Here is a 20,032-nt window from a genome sequence, read left to right as displayed (position 1 = left end):
CACAAGGTAGGTGTTTCTAATAAAGTGGCCAGTGAGTGGAAGCACAAGGTAGAGGTTGCTAATAAGGTGAAATTCTGGGGAAATATCAGCCTATATATACCCCATACCAACAGACATCATCAGCCTTTCTAAAATCTATCAGATCTTAGGCCCTAGGTAAGTTAAGGTAGTCTTGTAAGCTTGCATGGCTGAAGAAGGAGCTATGCAAGTGTTTTACAGGAGAAGTACTGGACTACAATTTCTATTAGCACATTAAGTTGTCCTATTTCATATAAAAAACAAAACATATATAATTTGAAATTTTAATAATTATATGTTATTTTAATTTTTTACACAAGGGGGCAGCATGATCCCAGGCAGGGGTAGAGTGCAGGTCCGGCCATGCTACAGCACCCCTGGAGCAGAGAAGGCCAAGGACCTTGCTCAAGGCCTAAACAGCGGCAGCAGCTTATTGGACCTGGGTATGGAACCCACAACACTGTGATGAATGTATTGTGTGACTGTGCACTAAAACAAGACCTTAGCACAATTCACACAATTCAAAAAACAGATTTTTCAGTAATGTTGTTTTATTAATCAACACAAGGGGGCAGTGTAAACACATGAGTCAAATCAGAATGAAGCCACTACCAATAACAGCACACTTCTACAAAGTTAGGCCAGTCTCATTTAGAAAATGTTGCAGTGTTGCTTGTGCAAATCTGTACCAAAACAAGGCCTTTACACAGTTCACATAAAAAAGTGAAGACAATAGAGCATTCAGCCCAAACTCAAAACACTGACCATCAAATATTGGCATATAGGTTTAAATTAGATCAACTAATGCACTGAATTAGGTTTTTCAGAGTGACTTTCAGAGTGTAGTGGGTTTAATGTATAGCCACACATCATATGGCTCATATTGGTGATTACTTGGTTTACTACCCAAAATGCAAGGAACAGGAGAAAAGTAGCAAAAAAAAACAACCCCAAAAACACATGCATGTACTGTACATATGAGCTGTCAAATGCATTTATAAATACATACAGGGATGAAAAAAGCCATTAAAGTCATAAAACAAAGCAAGCAGTTCGAGATGAGGTATATCTAATCTCATACTGTTTCAGTCTAGGGAACAGCCAGATGAGTTTGCAGGCATCTGTTCTCCAGCAGTGAAACCTCTGGTCAACAGTTGAGTTCTCGTGAGATCTCTTTAGGGCCGGATTTATTAAGGACGTCAGTGTTTGTTCAAATTCTAGTCATGTAATTAGACATGTCACTAGATGGGAGCAGGAACGAACCTCAATTAGGTGCCACAGTAATCATTTTGTACAAGCAAACCAGTTTGAACATGCAAGCAAAAACATTTATCACAAATAAGGCCCTTAATCTGCGGCTGGTCGCTGTGGTCAGTACACTCTTAAAAATAAAAAAGGGTTCTTTGAGCAGAGCTATAGAAGAACCACTTTAGGTGCCATAACATCAAGTACACTTATTTTTTTAACCCAATTTTCCTCCTGAGTTGAGATTACCCAGCCAATTACCCAACCCACTCGTTAGTACTCTCCTCCTATCACATGGAAGGCTCCCGACACCGGGAGGGGGAGAACTGCCACTGCCTCCTCCTACACTTCACATAACCAGCCGCCGCCCCCCTTTCGAACTGTTGCCGATGCAACGTCACCGAGCAACCAGCACGCTCTGTGAAATACGCCAGGTACCCAGCTCTTTTGCATCGACGCCCACTGAAGTGATGAGGGGGAGAGAGAAAGAGAGAGAGAGAGAGAGAGAGAGGCCAGTTGTGCTCCCTCTGGCTCCGGCTGCTGATGGCAAGCTGCTTGACCTGGGATTCCAACCAGCAATCCTCAGGTCATACTGGCTGCACCTTAGACCACTGGACCATTCCAAGCCCCTCACACATCTTCTATGGCATTGTTCGAAGAACCCTTTTATTGCAGTTTTATATGTAGGAGCTACATTTTGAGTATGACGTGGAAATCCAACAATATTCGATGTTCTTTAATGACCAGAAAAAGTGCAACAGTAATGACAAATCAACAACAACAATGTCCAGCTACAAAGAAATACAAAAAGAACTGACTTATGACCCCAACCAAGCGGATGGGTTCAATTGGCCGGTGTCAATAGGACATACACTTGCATTTGAATGTTGCTACAAAAAAGGTCAAACTTCCATGATGATCGACTGAGGCTGCACACTGCATATAATGTGGAAAGTGCCTTTGTGAAAAAAGCGCGAGGATATGTTTAATCGGAGGTTCTACTGCTCTGTGGGCGAGTCAGGGATTATGGAGTGTTCTTGTGCGATGGCTGCCAGCTCTTTGAGGAACTCTGCGTAGAGGAAAGTGGCAAACACTCTGTTCCTGGACTGAGGAGGAATCTTGGGACAGGGCGGGAGAGATTTCAGCAGCCGTCCAGGAATGTGTCCATTCAAAAACCAGCCTACCCCGTTCTCCTGCAGGATATCCCGCTCTGAGGGGGGCGTGATTTAGTATAGAAGTAAACAAAAAGAGGAAACTGTTGAGAATTGTTGTTCGGAATTCAATTTGACACAGCAATATATATATATATATATATATATTTTTTTTTAATATATTATAATTATATAATATATTAAGTAGCTTTATTACCTTATTAAACTTATACACTACAACACAATCCTGTCCTTTAAATATTGCAGTTCGAAAAGGCAGGTTCAGCCATGCTTTGGCATCCCTGGCACAGATAGGGTTAAGTTCCTTTGCTCAGCGCCCATCAGTGGTAGCTAAGCAGACCCAGCTATTAAACCCACAACTCTGTGATCAGTAACTCCAGTAACAAGCTGATTGACCAACTTAGCTCTTGACCAGCGTAGGGTATGTTTTCGTTTGATGGTTCAGCTGGTCTACAAGCACGATCAGTCTGACCGAGCTGGTCAATCAGCATGTCAACATGACTAAGCTGGTTGACCAGCATCACCAAACATGACCAAGCATGAGCACAATTAAATCCAACAAACACTATGCTGGTTTAGAGCTGGTTAACCAGTCAGCTTACTGGTCATAGGGTATGTTTTCACCTGAATGACCAGCTTCTCAACCACCTTGACCATCAAAGACCAGCTTAGACCATCCGAAACCAGCAACCAGCAAAATCTGGTCTTCAGCTGGATTTTTCAGCAGGGTGATAAACCTGGCCAAGCTAAACAACCAGAATGACCAAGCTTGACCATGCAGGTTGACCAACATGACTAATCTGGACAAATGCAACATACAATATGCTGGTCAGAAGCTGGTTAACCAGTATGTTTTTTGCCCGGATCACCAGCTTCTCAACCACCTTAACCATCAAAGACCAGTTTAGACCTTCTGAAACCAGCTACCAGCAAAAGCTGGTCTTAAGCTGGATTTTTTTAGCACGGCAGCTAAACCATCAAGCTCAAACGAAAACATACCCTGTGCTGGTCAAGAGCTAAGGGGTCTTCAAAGGTTATTATGTAAAGGCAATGGTTGTACAGCAATTTGTGTTTCAGTAGCTCTTCTGTGGGCCTCATACCAGATGGGCAAGCCTTCGCTCCCCACATGCACCAATGAGCCTGAGGTGCCCATGACACTGACCACTGCACACTGGAAAAACACCTCTCAAGACCTGCCTGATGTTGTGGAGATTCTGACCCAGTCATCTAGCCTTCACAATTTTTGCTCTTGTCAGATCTTGTCCTCTTTCCAACACACCAACTTCAAGAATTGACACATGCTACCTAATATCCCACCTCTGGATGCTGCTGGAAGCACATAATTAATGTTATTCACTTCACCTGTCAGTGGTTTTAATGTTGTGGCTGATTAGTGTACATGTTGAATGTAGGTAAATTAGACCTATATGGTTGAATGTAACTGAAATGACAAAATTTTCAGCAGACGTCTTAAATCTGTTGAATGGCTGACAGATAGTCAGAGTGTGTCAGCTGTGGATCAGTGAGACATGTGGTAGTGTGTCTCGACACGTGAACCGGTGACGACTCGATGATTTTCAGATTAGTGTGCAGTCTTCTCCACTAATCACCTCAATGATTTCAGCTCTAAAGCCTTAACGCTCCACACACTCATCCGCATGCAGGACGAATACATCACAACACAGACTGACCAAATCACTCAAACACACAAAAACGTTCAAGACACATATTAAAATAACATGTACCTCTGTCCTTTAGGGCTTGGTCTTTGAGTAACAGGTACTGAGCAGCTTCTCTCACCATCTGAGCAAACTCAGGCCTGGATGCTACATACTGCTCAATCTGGCAACCTACAGAAACCAGCACCTGAAATATGAACACACAAGAGAGACATTTGGCGTGTGCCAAATACTGGTCTACACAGATACTGGTCTGTGCTTTAGCTTCATGCTCTCTGGGATACATTTTTTTTTAGGTATTATCGCCCCCTACTGGGAACTGTATTGCTGTTGGAAAACTTTATGAAAAACTATGTTTAAAAGTATTAAAGATTTTTGCTTATATAATGATGCAAATAAGAGTCTCCCTCTATCGGATATAAGCTTCATAAGGTAAACGTAGGTCACAGAGGCCTAAATGTAACAGTGCTACAAAGGGTTCTTCAAGCAGTGCCATAGAAGAACCATTTTTTAAAGCGATGTAACTGTGAAGAACCTTTACAGCGACTTCTTTACACATTTAAAAGGTTCCTTACACACACATCACTTGAAGAGCACCTTTATTTTTAAGAGTGTAAGCATTGTATGAATCTCTGCACTCTGCAGTAAGCAAAGGCTGATTAGCTGTCCTGCATCGGCGGGATCCAAACAATACTGAAATTCAAGAAGTCCTTTTTACTAAAACTGCTGTTACTCTCCATTTTCCAACAATCAGTGTCTTAAATCGTTAATCGTGTCGTTCTTCACCAAGCAGAATGACTGTACCTGGTAGAGAGAGCGGACGCTGGGCTGGAACACAGGCTGTGTGCTGAGGAGGAAGCAGCGCAGTAGGGGTTGTGGATATGAGGCCATCTGCGCCAAAATCCCCGTCACCAGCAGGTTCACCTCCACAGAGTTTTCCAGCATGTTCTCCAGGCGAGACAGCAGCACACTTATGAAGGGTCCTAAAAAAAAGAGTGAAGGTTGTACAGCAGTAGAGGCATCAGTTTATCAGCTTATTACTAACCCCCCTTGAACTTCACCTCCTGGCCTTCAAGTCTCTTATATACCTTTTCTTCCTAGTTATTCCAATAACCTTTAGGAGGCCCTCATCAGGAGGTTATTCATTTTTAGGTCAGTTGCTTGATCATGAACCCACCTGTAAATGGAACACCATATTTCTTTCCATCAGTCTTGTTCTGCTCTAGGCCTTCGTTCCACTCTTCATCATCTTCTTCGTAATCATTACAAAGCGAATCAAAGTCCACGTCCTCCTCTTCGCCATGCAGGAGCGTGGTTAGCCGCTGGAAATGAACTTCATCTTCTACTATGCTCTCTTCATCCCCTCCTAAAGTGCGGATCAGTTGGAGACATTGGGAAATGAAGTCTTCCCCTGACGATCTGTTGGGTGAATCCTGCTCTTGCGAGACAGTTTTATTGTCCAAGTGCTCCAACTCCTCCTCAGAAACATGTCCGTTTAATGTCTGTAATGGTTCTATGGATTCCTGATTCTTTAAATTATTGCTAGATTCCAAAGAACACTCAGTGCCTGGTTTAGGATGGTTTAGGATGTTGCGTGCTTGGTTGATTATATTCATGTGGTTTTGTATGTTGTTGTGTATGTGGTTCTGAGTGAAGGTGTGAAGCTGTGCATTGTTGTTGGTTTCAGTTCGCATGTGGCTGCGTGAGCGATTGTGATTTTGGTTCCGCTGAGCCATTTTAAAGGAAGCCCTGCGGTCATCCTTTGCATCTTTCTGCGCAATGAGACTGTAAACCAAGACGTCGTCTTGAAAATCCGACTCTTCGATGTAAGACCCCCGAATGAGCATGATGGCACTTTTCCGCATCTCCTGAATGTGTTTTGGGGGCTCGTCCGGGAGTGTGCGTTCCGGGATGTGTGAATTCTCCAAGTTCTGTTGGTTGCCCTCCGTGTCTGGAGCAGCATCGTAACTATCGTCCCATTCTAACTCCAGTAGAGTCCCGCCCCGCTCTCGCTCGCTGGTCGAACTGGTGTCAGAAGGAGGCTGTGGAGTAGGGGGCTGGGGTGGAGGAGTGTAGAGAGGTGGATCTCCCTCTTCGTCTTTTGCTTTCTCTGTCTCTCGCTCATCTAACTCCTCCTCCCCACGATACTCCTCTGGTGTAGGGTTAAGTCCATCATAAGGCGCAGACCATGCCTGGCATGCCTGGACGCTGGTGCTGATGATGCTGCGAGCGTCACTCAGATACTGGAGGTAGTTCTTGTCCATCAAGGGCTCTAGGTTCATCAAACGTGAGTGTCCTGCACTGTCCCCACCTGAGAAAAGATCTTCAAGCCCTGGAATGAAGGACATCATTACAGCTGAGTGTGTATTAAAGAACACTATGTGTCCAAATGTTTGTGGACTCCCCTTCTAATGAATGCATTCAGCTACTTTAAGTTGCACTCTGACACAGACACAGCATGTCTAGTCCCTTTAAAGAAGTACTGCCTACACAATAGGACTCTCTGAAGCAGAAAGGCCATCTCAGAAAACTCCATTACCCATGTTCCCCTTCAGCAGACCTTCGGTCACCTTTGACCAGAGGATGTAGTCTGGTTTAGGGGGCAGCGTCGGCGAGGGGCAGGGTTTGGGGATGAAGAAGGAGGGAGTGAGGGAGAGGAGTGCCGCAGCGCTGGAGGAGTAGCAGTCTCTCTCTCTTAGTCTGCGCCGCTCACTACACAGCAGGTGAGTGCACGGAATCAGATACCTGCAAGAAGAAGAAGAGAAGAGGAAGGTTCTTCACTGGGTCTCTCCTGTTCATGACTGGCCTTCTCCAGCTCCAGCTCCTCAAATCACACACATCGGCAGCTAGTCTGCATGTTAGGACATCCCCGATCACATGACGTCCCCAGACTGGGAGCGCTGAACACTTTGTGGGATTTAAACTTATGATCTCCTCAGACTTTGTTGAGCTGGCAGTTAGACCGTAGGGCCGGTCCAGAGCTGCGGAATTACACTATATAGTTCTAAAGTAAATAAATTTACCTGTCCATTCTTTCTTGGACACAAAATGTTCATGGTTTCACAGCTCTGGGATTGTGCAAAATGTCCCCCAAAAATGGCCCAAACATCAACACATGTGCAAGTGAATCAACAACTAAATGGGAAACAAAAGGAGACTGGATTCCGTCCTCCTTTAATCCAGATCAAATTAACAGATCATTAGACCTCCCACAGTTTCTGCTGCTTCTCCACCCTTCCTCCAACCCAAGTAGACTGAAGCTAGAACGCCTTTTAGTTATTACAGCCTTTGCCAAGTGAGTGTGAAACCTCCAGTGAAGCTAATGCTCTGGATGCTTTGACAGCTATAGGTGCCAATCGGTCAGTTTTGGCTTCTTGCAACCGAATGGATTTATAGTGCTTCTCCAACCAGCTTGGTGATGCTGCTCATGCTGGTTGAACAGCTCAGCCTTGCAGGTCATACTGGTCAACCAGCTTGGAGATGCTGCTCATGCTGGTTGACCAGCTTGGCCTTGCAGGTCATGTTTTCAGGCATTTGCTTTGTGGTTGCTATGGTGTTACTACGTGGTTGCTATTACATTACAGGTAATTAATAGTGTTGCTATGATGTTGTTAGGTGGTTGCTATGGTGTTGCTAGTTGGTGGCAATTGTGTTACTATGGTGTTGTTAGGTGGTCGCTATGGTGTTGCTAGGTAGTAGCAATTGTGTTGCTTGTTGGTTGCGATAGCATCCCAGGTTATTTCTGTGGTGTTCCTAAGTGGTTGCTTCAGTGATGCTTAAACCATGGGCACTTTTCACCCTTTGAGTAAGTACTGTAGCCCAGTTTTTGGAGCTAACAGCCATCTCTACAATACAGAGAAGGTTGACAAGAAGAGGAAGAAGGAAATAAGTGGAAGCACAAACCTGAGAATGAGCTGCAGCATAACGTCCTCACAGTACAGCCCAATCAGTGTGCGGAATAGAGCCAGAGAAACTGTACCCAACTACCAAACACAGAAAAAAAGCATTGATACACTTCGGGGTGTTCATCAATAGCATTATGATCAACCCTAAATGCTCCATTTTGACCCAATTTGATTTAGATTACATCAAAAAGTGAAAAATGAAGATATTGAGACATAAAAAGAATGAACTGGGATCACACCTGGAAGGGCGTGTTGATTCTGCTGACCAGAGTGTCGAGGATGTTCACATTGTCATGGCGATGTCTGAGGATGAAAATGAGGAAGGTCTGGAGGAGGGCTGGGTCGGCAATACTCCGCAAAAACAGCTCCAGGTATGCTGTCGTCGTCATCACTTCCTCCAAAGTCAGCTGGCCAAGCAACAGACAGCAAGAACACATTTAGACCAACAAGGCAGGAATGTGTGTGTGGTTGTGTGTGTGTGTGTGTGTTACATAAAACATGAATTGAATAAGCAAACAGCAAACACACAGTCTCACCTTGTGCAATGCAGGAGCCATGACTGGCACTAGGAAACCATTATAGATGTAACCAAGCAGCTGATCTCTGATAGAGGGGTGGGCCACCTAAACAAACATACACACACACACACACACACACACACACACACATTAGCCTTGTTATATTGCTTGCCAGAGATGGCAGGATTGTTTTACACACAGCAATATAAATAAATAATATAAATAATTATGGTTTTCCAGGCAGTTGCTATGTGGTTGCTATGGTGTTGCTATGTGGTTGCTATTATATTACAGGTAATTAATACAGTGTTGCTATGATGTTGTTAGATGGTTGCTATGGTGTTGCTAGTTGGTGGCAATTGTGTTGCTATGATGTTGTTAGGTGGTTGCTACGGTGTTGCTAGGTAGTAGCAATTGTGTTGCTTTTTGGTTGCTATAGCGTCCCAGGTGATTACTGTGGTGTTCCTAAATGGTTGCTTCAGTGATGCTTGTTGGTTGCTTGGGTGTTGCTATGATGATCGGTATGATCTCACAAGTGGTTGCTTTGGTGTTGCTATGATGTTGCTAGGTGGTCACTACGACGTTGCTTATTGGTTGCTAGAGTTTTGCTAAGTGGTGTATGGCACTATGGTTGGTATGGTGTTGCTTAGTGGTTGCTAGAAGGTTGCCATGGCATCCCCTATGGTGTCTCGAGAAGTTGCTATGGTGTTGCTAGGGTGTTACTAAGCAGGTGCTGAAACAGTGGGACTACTGGCATACCTGACCGGGATTACAAGGGGCAGGATGAGAACCAAGTAACACATGGAGAAGGTGTAACAAAGGTGGAGACGAAGACCAAAACACAGGGCCATGCTCAAAGGAGCGGATTATGGTAGAAAACAGGGCAGACATGAGGGTGTGTGTGTGTATATGTGTGTGTGTGGGTGTATGTGTGTGTGTGGTTGTATGTGTGTGTGTATCTCACCTTGCACACAGTGCTACAGAAGTGTAGAGAGTTGAGGAACTGGATGAGTGCAGGAACTTGCATCCAGTCCGCTTGCTCTAAACAGTGCCATCCCTCACTGTACACCTCCAACTTAGCCGGGAGCCAAGAATACAGCCCACTAAGACCTGTAGCCAAGACCTACACACAAGACACACACACACACACACACACACATACACACAGATACATTTTAGAATAACAAATGATGCACACACTTATTCTACAAAATGTATGTCAATGGGCATACTGTGTTCTCTGGAATGATGGATGTTGTTCCATCCAGTCCGTTTTGGGATAAGTTGGGTTGTTGGGGGGGGTGAGGTGTTGACCATTCAACATCCTGACCTCACTAACACTCTTCTCAATGAATGTAAGTTACTCCAACAAAAGCAGGATAAACTCTTTTTTATTACCCTTGAGAAACAACGAATGAACAGGTGTCCCAATACTTTTGTCCATATCGTGCGTATCGAGGTTTTGAGACCTCAATATCAGCATGACAAATAAATATTTTAAGAACAATAACAGTGATATGTAACAAATTAAATATATAATATTGACAGAAATAATAATAATAATAATAATAATAATAATAATAATAAACAGATCCCCTGGTGGATTATCCGTGAACTGCATGCACCATTTTGTGAGTACAATTAAAAATGAGTAAATTAATTAATAAATTTTAATTATTTACAGTTGAAATAATTGTTCACAATGTCAAATAAACACTAGGTTAAAGAAAACATTCATTAGTATTATTTATAATAATTATTATTATTAATTATTATTAATTATTTTATGATTTGGGGTTTAAAAGTTTGTCTTACTTTTATTTAAACACAATGAACTGAATTTATATATCATTATTATTATTGTTGTTGTTGTTGTTGTTGTTCATAATAATAATAATAATAATAATAATAATAATAATAATAGTAAAGTACTACTCATCTCATCCCACCCTGCAAATCACAGCTCACTGCATTCCCCCACACATGGTCCTGTCTGCACGTGGATTTATTTGGGTCAGGGGCATCAAGAGCAAAGAAAAGCACTGAATAATCCCGCAGTAAAAAGCTCGCTGTTTCTAAACTGCAGAAATCCCGTGACTGGGATTAAAATCCCGCTCAGATTAGCAGAGCTAGGGTGGGGGAGGAGAAAGACACCATGCTGTTTTGTTTTTGTAATGCAGGTCACCAAGTCTGTAGAGAGAGAGAGAGAGAGAGAGAGAGAGTGAGTGTGTGTGTGTGTGTGCGTATCTAGTCAGGCCTAACCGGGTGGGCGCTGAGCTCACTGGAATTTTATGGCACCCAACCAGCGATTGTATTGACTCCCATAACATCTCTCTTTCTCTCTCTCTCACATGCTCTCTCTCTCTCTCATTCCTTTCCTCTCTCGCTCGTTTTATGGAGATGCCTTTGTGTAACAGCATTTCACCATGACAGGCTGTGTGTTACAGTATTTCTTTGCTGTATTTACTTATTTATTTATTTATTGCTCTCTAATAAAAAAGGTTATTTTCAGGGTTCAACAATATATTAAACCAATCCACCAAATATTCCACCAATCCAAAGAACCCTGGAGATACCATAAAATGTAGCCAACTGGCTCTTTGAGTTGTCATGGGTCTGTATACACTATAAGGACAAAATTATTTGGACACCTGCTCATTCTCTCATCTACAAAATGTATGTCAATGGGCATACTGTATTCTCTGGAATGATGGATGGAGCTCCATCCAGTACTTTTGGGATAAGTTGGGTTGTTGGGGGGTGAGGTGTTGACCATCCAACATCCTGACCTGAACAGCCCTCAAAGTCAAACTTTTAAACAGACCTCAATTTTCTTTGAGGGCTTCTCCTGCTTTTGTTGGAGTAACTGTTTCTACTGTCCAGGGAATAAGACTTTCTATGAGATTTTAGGAGCATTGCTGTGATCTTTGATTGCATTCAGCAACAAGAGTGTTCACAATGTTGGATGATCACGAACCCACCTCATCAATGCCTAGCTCCCCAACTCATTCCAAAAGTACTGGATGGAGCACCACCATCCACCACCATCCATCATTCCAGAGATCACAGTTCATCCACTGCTCCACAGCTCAATGCAGGGGGGCTTTTTACCCCTCTACTAGCCCACGTCTGGCATTATTAGGCATGGTGATGATAGGTTCATGTTTATCTGCTGCAGAGAGTCCTGTTCTATTGGCAGTACTTCTCTACAGGGACTAGACAAGCTGTGTATGTGTAAGTGTATGTGTGTGTGTGTGTGTGTGTTTACATTTGGACATATAGCATAGCACTACTGCCTGTACCAAGGAACCCTAGAAGTGTAGGGCACATCAAAGTGCAGTCAATGATGTCACTGAATATGAATAATAAGATATATATACTCTGTGCTGTTATTTATTAAGCTGAGGTTAAAACTTTAAGAATTGACATAGATTTGAACCACCATGTTAAATATCATGTATATTTTTACAATGGGTTTTGAACATGGCTCAACCAATCAGATCTCAGAACTGTGGTATTCTTAACACCTGGCAGCTACTGAAGAAGTTACATCATTGCTTTTCCAGCTCTCCAGTCTGACCACAGAGTAACTCAACATGGCTGACGCAACAGAGAGTCTGAGTAATTACAGTATAAGCCATTCACTATTATCTCTCGCTCTCTCTCTCTCGCGCGCGCACACGCGCGCATTCTCTCTGAGAATGGCTGGACGTCACAGTGGACACCTCCTCCCTTTCCTCTTTCCTGTGTAATTATATTAACACTGTTGCATAAGAGCTTATCAGCTCAGGATTTCCACCATCACCAGTCACAGTCGCCTCTCGCCTCTGTATCGCCTCTGTGTGTGTGTGTGTGTGTGTGTGTGTACCTGTAACAAGGCATTTCACAATTACAGCTTTCAGTCTGAACTTTGTGACTCAAATATGAAGTGAGGTTTAATGAAAGTTCTTTGATGTTCTTTGAAGGGTTCTAGATAGAACCATCATCATTAAGCATTCAAATGGTTCTGTCCTGTCATGGTTGTAAATAGCACCACTGCCTTTACTAAAGAACCCTTGAAGAACCCTTTTTTAGTGTACAGGGTAGGGTACAGGGTGTGGTACAGGCTAATATAGTGGTGGGGTGACTGGGGTCAGTTTTAGAACTGGACAATGTGGTGTAATGACATAACTCAATTTTAGGAGGAGGAACACACCTGAAACCCCGCCTACCAAACTCCAATGTCCAATAAATATAATCTCTGCCTTGTTCACACGTCTGTGACAAGTCTACACTACCCTCCACCACTCCGTCACCTCCCTTTAACCCTGACATTTGGGTGGGGGACCCAAGTCCTTTGAGTTCTCCCCCATCTCTTACAGTCTTGTCCCAAATCACCGCAAGCTGAAGGCATGGTCTGAACCAGCAATCATAAATCAATATTAAATGCATATTGTATTGTCTATTAAAAGAAGTTGGGACAGATTTATTAAATTAATAAAATAAAAATATATATTTTTTTGTAGTTAAGAAAGAGTGGGAAAAATAAATAAAACCATAATAATATAATAATAAATAAAACAATAATAATATAATAATAGTAAAGTAATGATAGTAAAAAATAAATATTAATAGCAATATTTGGACAAAATACTATACATGATCAACATTAAAAAAGCAAACAATAATTACTAATTAAATAAATAATAAATAAAAATAATTACTAATTAAAAATTATATTATATTATTATAATAATTATATTTTGTACATAGTAAAATAAATAAAATGAATCTATTTCTATTTCTACCTTTTTGTAGCTTAATAAAAAAAATAGCACTGTGATTTTTTTAATGACAGTTAATGGTCGTCATGAAATTTGGACACAACGTTAAGAACTACTGCCGGATTTACATTATGTCAGAAAGTTAAAATTCACAACAAATGAGATACAAGGGTTTTTGCATGACAACAATCATAAGCCTTCTGGATTAACTAGTAAACATGACTTGCTGAACCCACAGTGCTACAGAAATGAAAGCTTGGAGCCCACAGTTTCCATTATCAATGTATCTCCCAAACATTTATCTTAAGAATTCAGATTTGATCTGTGATCACTTTATACAAGCAACCACAGGCCCACTGTTTCAGACAGCATCCTAGAACAGACAGGCTGTGTATGGCTAAGTCTCGATGATGAACAAACACGGCCTGCAATCTGATTCGGGATCAACAGGCCTACTTTGTGAATGCAGACTCAGAGAACAATTCCCCTACAGTCAGGATTTGCTGGCTCACTTAATCCTGCTGGTAAAGCCGCAACCAAGGGCTGCTGCCAGCGTCGGGCCAGTTTTCAGTACTGCGACAACAGCATCGACTAGTTAAGCAGTTCTTGGCTCTGGGCCTAAGATCAACATCTCCACTTTTGTCTTCAAATGGCTGAAACGTACAGTATAATTCATCATATGCATTTAACCCATCCATGGTCTACAAGGAGGAAACCGTTACTGTCAAAATAAAACATCACATGGCTGTAACTGATCAAATTAGATCCCCTATCAATATTAGTGATTATTATCAATACAGTAATGACAAACTGATGCCACTCCAACTCACCGGGCAGAAGTAGGTGTTCTGGGCGATATGATCAGCCACAACAGCGTTGCGTGCCGACAGAGTCATGATGAGTGTGAGAGCGTCCCTGGCCTGCATGCCCACCGGCCCGTCCCGGTGGACGAAGGGCACCAGCAGTGAGAAGAGCAGGAAGTTGGCAGCTCCCTGGTCCTGACTGCTGTGGAAGAAGAGCTCCAGCACTGAGGCGTCCCGCGCCAGCACAAGGCACAGCTGGTGCAGCAGCCGCACCAGCTCCACCTCCACCGCTGGGCCCATGGGCCCTATTGTGGAGCTCCTGCTTGGCCCCAGGGCGCAGGAGGGCCCTACAGCGCAGGGACCAGAGCAGGCAGACAGCAGCATCATGAGGGGCTTGAGGATGGGCTTGTGGTGTAACAGCGGCTGCCGCGCCTGGCCCACCAGCATCTCGTACATGCGCAGCTGCTCCAGCTTCATGTCGTCGGTGAACTCTCGCCGTAGACTCCACAAGAAAAGCTTCTCCATCACGTTCTCCACCACCACAAACTCCAGGATGGGGCCCATGGCTCCGCCCACGCCACACTCCTCCTCCATCAGCAGGAAGAGCATGTGCTCCACGTAATTCTGCACAGCGCTGGCCTCGTCGCCAGGGATCGGGCCCAAGCGGCAGGGCGGGAGGCCAACACCACCGTTACTACGGGTGGGGTCGTGCTTTTCCAGAATCCGCAAAACCTTCGAGAGGGGAAGAGAACAGCATTGATGAGCTCCCTAAGGACTTAACACGTCTCCTCCTCTGTCTTCTCCAACTGCCACAGATGAAGCATTGCTGGGCTTAAGAGTGATGAGGGTACCCACTTGGAGAGAGCAGGGCCAATTGTGCTCTCTCTGTCTCCGGCCGCTGATAGCAAAGCCATTAATTAGTTTAATTAATTAGTTTACAACCCATCAATCTATGGAGTAATCTCTCTCTATGCATGGCATATTAATTTCATAATAATTGCTAAATACTTTATATCAAGCCTTAAAGGGCAGTCAAGCCTCAACCCTCCCGTGTCATGTTTTGCTCTGGATTACTTTAAAAAACGAAATAACAAAGCTTGGTTCCAGGTTTCTCCTGGACGCCCCCAGTCCAGCCAGCACAGCATGGATGGGTTCAACTCCATCATCATCATCATCAGCAGCAGCAGCAGCTCACCTGATTCACCATCATTAAGCCCTGACCTGGTGCTGGAGGAGAACTCTAAATAATACTAGACTTTGGAGATGTTTTAATGAACACAGTGATGGAAAACCACGACTTTCTGGAGGAATGGTATTAATATTTATGCTAATATTAGTAATTTACTGTGGAAAAATACACTTTTTTGCAAACTTACTGCACAGATAAGGGGCTTTTTCATTCTAATTCCCATAGGGAACTACATTTTTGTCACAGTACTGTAAGTGTGTGTACATCCAGTAGTGCTCGAAAGTTAGTAAACTCTTTAGAATATTGGCTCAGAATATTTTCTTTAATAAATAAATGGTCATGTTTATTATTTGACCAAATCTATTATTATATATATTTGACCAAATCTAATATATGTGTGTAACATTTTTGTTTCATTTGTTTGACTTCATTTGAGTTCATTCTTAGTATTACGTTTTATCGGTCTTAAAGGTACGGTAACAAACCCATCCTGTTTAATCCTAAGGGATAAAGAGAGGTTGGAAAACAGTTATGTCAGAAATATTCATGGATGTTTTTGGTGCTTAAAACCACTGAATGTCAGACATCATGAAAATACATAAAATTAAAAAATACAAAAAATAAAATACAGTACAGGAGTGAATCTATACCATATTTGTGTTTGTGAGTAGAAGAGGACATGTTTTATTATAACTAGAATTTGATGGCTGAACTTTTCCATGGTTTTGTCCACTGACCTTTATAGGGTTCTGGCCCCTATATGATTTATGAAAAACAGCAATGATTGACTGAATAAATGAATATATATTGAATAAATGAATGAATGAGTAAATAAATTAATGAATTATTACTTGTGCCCAGTGGTTTTTGAAGACAATCATGCACGTCTCCGGATCCACACCTCTCAGGTTCAGGGCACGGCCTCTGTTGCTAACCGAGACCACAGATGCCATCATCCTGCTGGCGAGTGAGAGGAGCTACACCATAATGCACTTCAGTCAGACAGCTGGCTCGGTTCCAACACGGCCAAACGGCAGCGGCAAGGCTGGACACGGTGGGAAACTGGTACTAATGATGGAGGGAAAAGTGAAAGATTGGTCAAAATTTGAGAATTACAAGAGAATTACACCGAGAAATACATAGTACTACACTACGTATTCCATTACCCATTCGTTTCATAGGAGTGAATAACAGGCTAATAACTGTAGTCTAGTGTGTAACCCCTTAACCCAGAAAGGCTTATTACACACTAAGGTGTATAACTCAGTAACAGGTGGGGTTATTCATTGCTAATAGAAGTTTGTAATAACACTCTTGGCCCATATCTCGGCCCATTGGGGGGGGGGGGGATCCCCCAGATAAGGGATGAAAAACTAAACAGGATCAAAAATATTCCTTAAAAAAACTATTAAATTTGTTTTTACTACAGTTGTTCTCCAAACTAGGCCTGACTTCCTCTTCCTCAGCCAGACACCGTGACTCTTCCCTACAGGGTGGAGGCTCCGGCTCCGACATTCCCAGCATTCCAAAGCATTTCTCAGAATTCCTACCTCAACATAGCCATAGCTGCAGGTGGAGTCCAGTGCTACAATAGAGAGAAAAAGAGGCTGTTAAAGATTCCTAGTGCTTTATATGGGAGCAGCTCTGTGACAGTGATCAGTGATGTGTGGATCAGAAGTACTAACTGTAAATAGACTCCACACATTTCCACACCCATAGAAACCCATGTGTAATGAGCAGCCAATGACCTTTTACTATAAGTTGGTTATAATAAGGGTATTAAAGCATAAATTTAAATCATATGTCTATATTCCCTTGACAGACTCACAGACTCTCGTGTGTTGTCTGACTGTACAGAGCTCTGGTAGAAATGGTGTCCTTTTTTTTAATCTCTCAGTAGGGGGTGTGTATGTGGGGGGGCAGGATAGACAACAAATCCATCAATCTGTGGAGTAATCTCTCTCTCTCTTTTTCTCTCCTTACACACACACATATACACAGCAGATGGAAGAGAGAGAGAGGATAGAGAGAGACTTAGTGGCAGAGAGAGAGAGAGAGATAGAGAGACATACAGTGATTTGCCCTGATTTCCTGGTATAAAGCGGATTGTTTTTCTCATTTTGCTCTTGACAGAAAGTGAGGCTGAGCAACAGTCACCCGGAAAAGCAGCAAGCAGAGAGGCAGCTAGATAGAACAGTCAGTTGTGAAATTTAGCTCCATAAACAAATGTGTGAATTTTGGTGACTTTTAAAAGGGAAAAAGTGACTTTTAATGCCTTTAAATTAAGGTACAACCCTGAGTTTGAGTGGTTATAAAAGGCAAAGAACTTGTGACTTGAAAAGGCAAAAAAAGTTATTTTTAGTTTAGTAGAATTATGACTTTTAATGACTATAAAAGGTAGAAATTTGTATTTTAGTGACAATTAAGAGTAGAAACACGACATTTAGTGACTATAAAAGGTAGAAACCTGACTTTTGGTTACTATAAAAGGTAGAAATCTGACCTTTGTGTGACTAGAAAAGGTAGAAATCTGATGTTTAGTGACTATAAAAGGTAGAAACCTGACTTTTAGTTACTATATAAGGTAGAAATCTGACTTTTTGTTACTATAAAAGGTAGAAACGTGGCTTTTAGTTACTGTAAAGGTAGAAATCTGACCTTTTTGTGACTATAAAAGGTATAAACCTGACTTTTAGTTACTACAGAAGGTAGAAACCTGACTTTTAGTGACTATGAAAGGTAGAAACCTGATTTTAGTTACTATATAAGGTAGAAATCTTACTTTTTGTGACTATAAAAGGTAGAAACATGACTTTTAGTTACTATAAAGGTAGAAACCTGACTTTTTGTGACTATAAAAGGTAGAAACATGACTTTTAGTTACTATAAAGGTAGAAATCTGACTTTTTTGTGACTATAAAATGCAGAAACCTGAATTCTAGTTACAATTAAGAGTAGAAACATGACTTTTAGTGACTATAAAAGGTAGAAACATGACTTTTAGTTACTATAAAAGGTAGAAACATGACTTTTAGTTACTATAAAATGCAGAAACCTGAATTCTAGTGACAATTAAGAGTAGAAACATGACTTTTAGTGACTATAAAAGGTAGAAACCTGACTTTCTCCTGACTGGGGGTTGTACCTCGTTTGTCAATGGGGTGGCACCCTCAAGAGTACACCTTCACTATCTTTACTTTGGGATCTATTCTTCAGGTAAAGTGAAAGTACTGAACTTTTAAGGTACACAATCAGACCTTAGAAACCATGTTTTATCTTTGAGGTCACTTTTTCAGTGTTTACACCTTGGTGAGCAAAAATGTACCTGTACAGCACCTTTCTGACAGTGTAATGAGTACTAATATAAAAAGGGGAGTCATTTGGTGATAGGCTGGTCCCTTTTTATAATGTCAAATGTAATTATATATTTTTTTCAACTTAGATGAAAAATGACACATACAAATATAAGATAATACATTTTAAAATAATATATATCATACATTAAATAATAAATATGCTCCTGAAGATCTAACAGCCTGCAGAGTTCAGTATCAAGCCTAATCTAACACACCTGATCCAGCTAAGAAGTGTCTGAATATTCGAGTCAGGTGTGTAAGATTAGCACTGGCGAGAGGGATTTGAGTGAGTTAGTAGAGTGTGCTAAAGAAAACAATAAATTGTATATTACTAAAACAATAGGATGCAAAAGGATGCCAAACAGACAAGAATGGAGTCTAAGAGCTCCTATGATAATACATGCTGGCTATTCTGAGATGTTCCAGTACAGTTCTACAGGGAACTCAGTACTCTATGTTTTTTAAACTCATGTTTTCATACTATTTTGACTTGTGTAACTATTTAACTGAAGCAAGAACATTTGGTTGAGGTCTAGATATCATATCTACTCTGCCTACCTATCACGCGTGAATGACCTAACACGTTGTTCAATATTCATCACATAATGTTGTTAGACATTGATTACTGAGGCATAACAGTCATTGATCTCCAGTGTCAGTGCCACACTGGAGCATAGTAAGTTTCACTGCGTGTCATTACTAGGGCACAATTCCTTTTTTCTTCTTTTTTTATTGGAAATTATCATTGATTAATTATTTTTTATGCTGATTAGTGGACAATGTGATGATGTTGATAATTTATTCATTTTGATCATGCTAATTTTTAACAATATTTTCCAAACGTTAAATGATAGATTAATCGTTTGATCGTGTAAAATATTTGGAATTATGAATACCAGCTTCTATTTTTTGTTACATTGGCTTTTAAATCATACAAAATCATCAAAAAAAAAAATCTGTGTATTCATATGACATTTCATATTTTATTTATTTTTAATTTGTTGAGAACTTAACAATGTTCCCTGTTTATATATATATATATATATATATATATATATATATATATATATATATATATATATAGCAAAACAGTTGTCTACATTATGTGGGAATGTGGGATAGCCATAATGTATAAATATACATAATGTATTAATATATTAGATTACATTATATTATATTATATAACATTATACATCTGATATATTATATGTCATATTTAAGATGTTTGTATTTAAATAATAATATTTACTATCTTTTTCCCAATACTTTGGAATATTTGAAGGGCTCTGTGAGGTGTCTTATCAACGAGTAAAGTTCACTTTTATTATTTCTATCATTTGTAGTTTTAGTATATTTTTAATAATACATCAACATTTACCACATT

At 41.2% G+C, this 20,032-nt stretch overlaps 1 protein-coding gene across 1 annotated transcript in view; it reads right to left on the bottom strand.

The window, feature by feature from the left end:
• Window positions 1–561: 561 nt before the first annotated feature.
• The window catches only part of fhip1ab (FHF complex subunit HOOK interacting protein 1Ab), a 20,188-nt gene continuing 717 nt past the window's right edge, over window positions 562–20,032 (bottom strand). The window contains exons 2-13 of the mRNA XM_072697415.1: window positions 16,843–16,877; window positions 16,144–16,360; window positions 14,131–14,835; window positions 9,502–9,660; window positions 8,556–8,642; window positions 8,259–8,426; window positions 8,018–8,097; window positions 6,654–6,859; window positions 5,292–6,446; window positions 4,919–5,097; window positions 4,181–4,301; window positions 562–2,473 (exon numbers count right to left, since the gene is read on the bottom strand). Coding sequence (XP_072553516.1) covers window positions 2,262–2,473; window positions 4,181–4,301; window positions 4,919–5,097; window positions 5,292–6,446; window positions 6,654–6,859; window positions 8,018–8,097; window positions 8,259–8,426; window positions 8,556–8,642; window positions 9,502–9,660; window positions 14,131–14,835; window positions 16,144–16,248 — 3,177 coding nt within the window. The 5' untranslated portion in view covers window positions 16,249–16,360; window positions 16,843–16,877 and the 3' untranslated portion in view covers window positions 562–2,261. The remainder of the gene's footprint in view (window positions 2,474–4,180; window positions 4,302–4,918; window positions 5,098–5,291; window positions 6,447–6,653; window positions 6,860–8,017; window positions 8,098–8,258; window positions 8,427–8,555; window positions 8,643–9,501; window positions 9,661–14,130; window positions 14,836–16,143; window positions 16,361–16,842; window positions 16,878–20,032) is intronic.

Source organism: Salminus brasiliensis, chromosome 14 (assembly GCF_030463535.1).
Source record: "Salminus brasiliensis chromosome 14, fSalBra1.hap2, whole genome shotgun sequence".
Classification (NCBI taxonomy): domain Eukaryota; kingdom Metazoa; phylum Chordata; class Actinopteri; order Characiformes; family Bryconidae; genus Salminus; species Salminus brasiliensis.
Note: the sequence above shows the minus strand (reverse complement) of the source record. Positions and strands in the feature narration are given on the sequence as shown.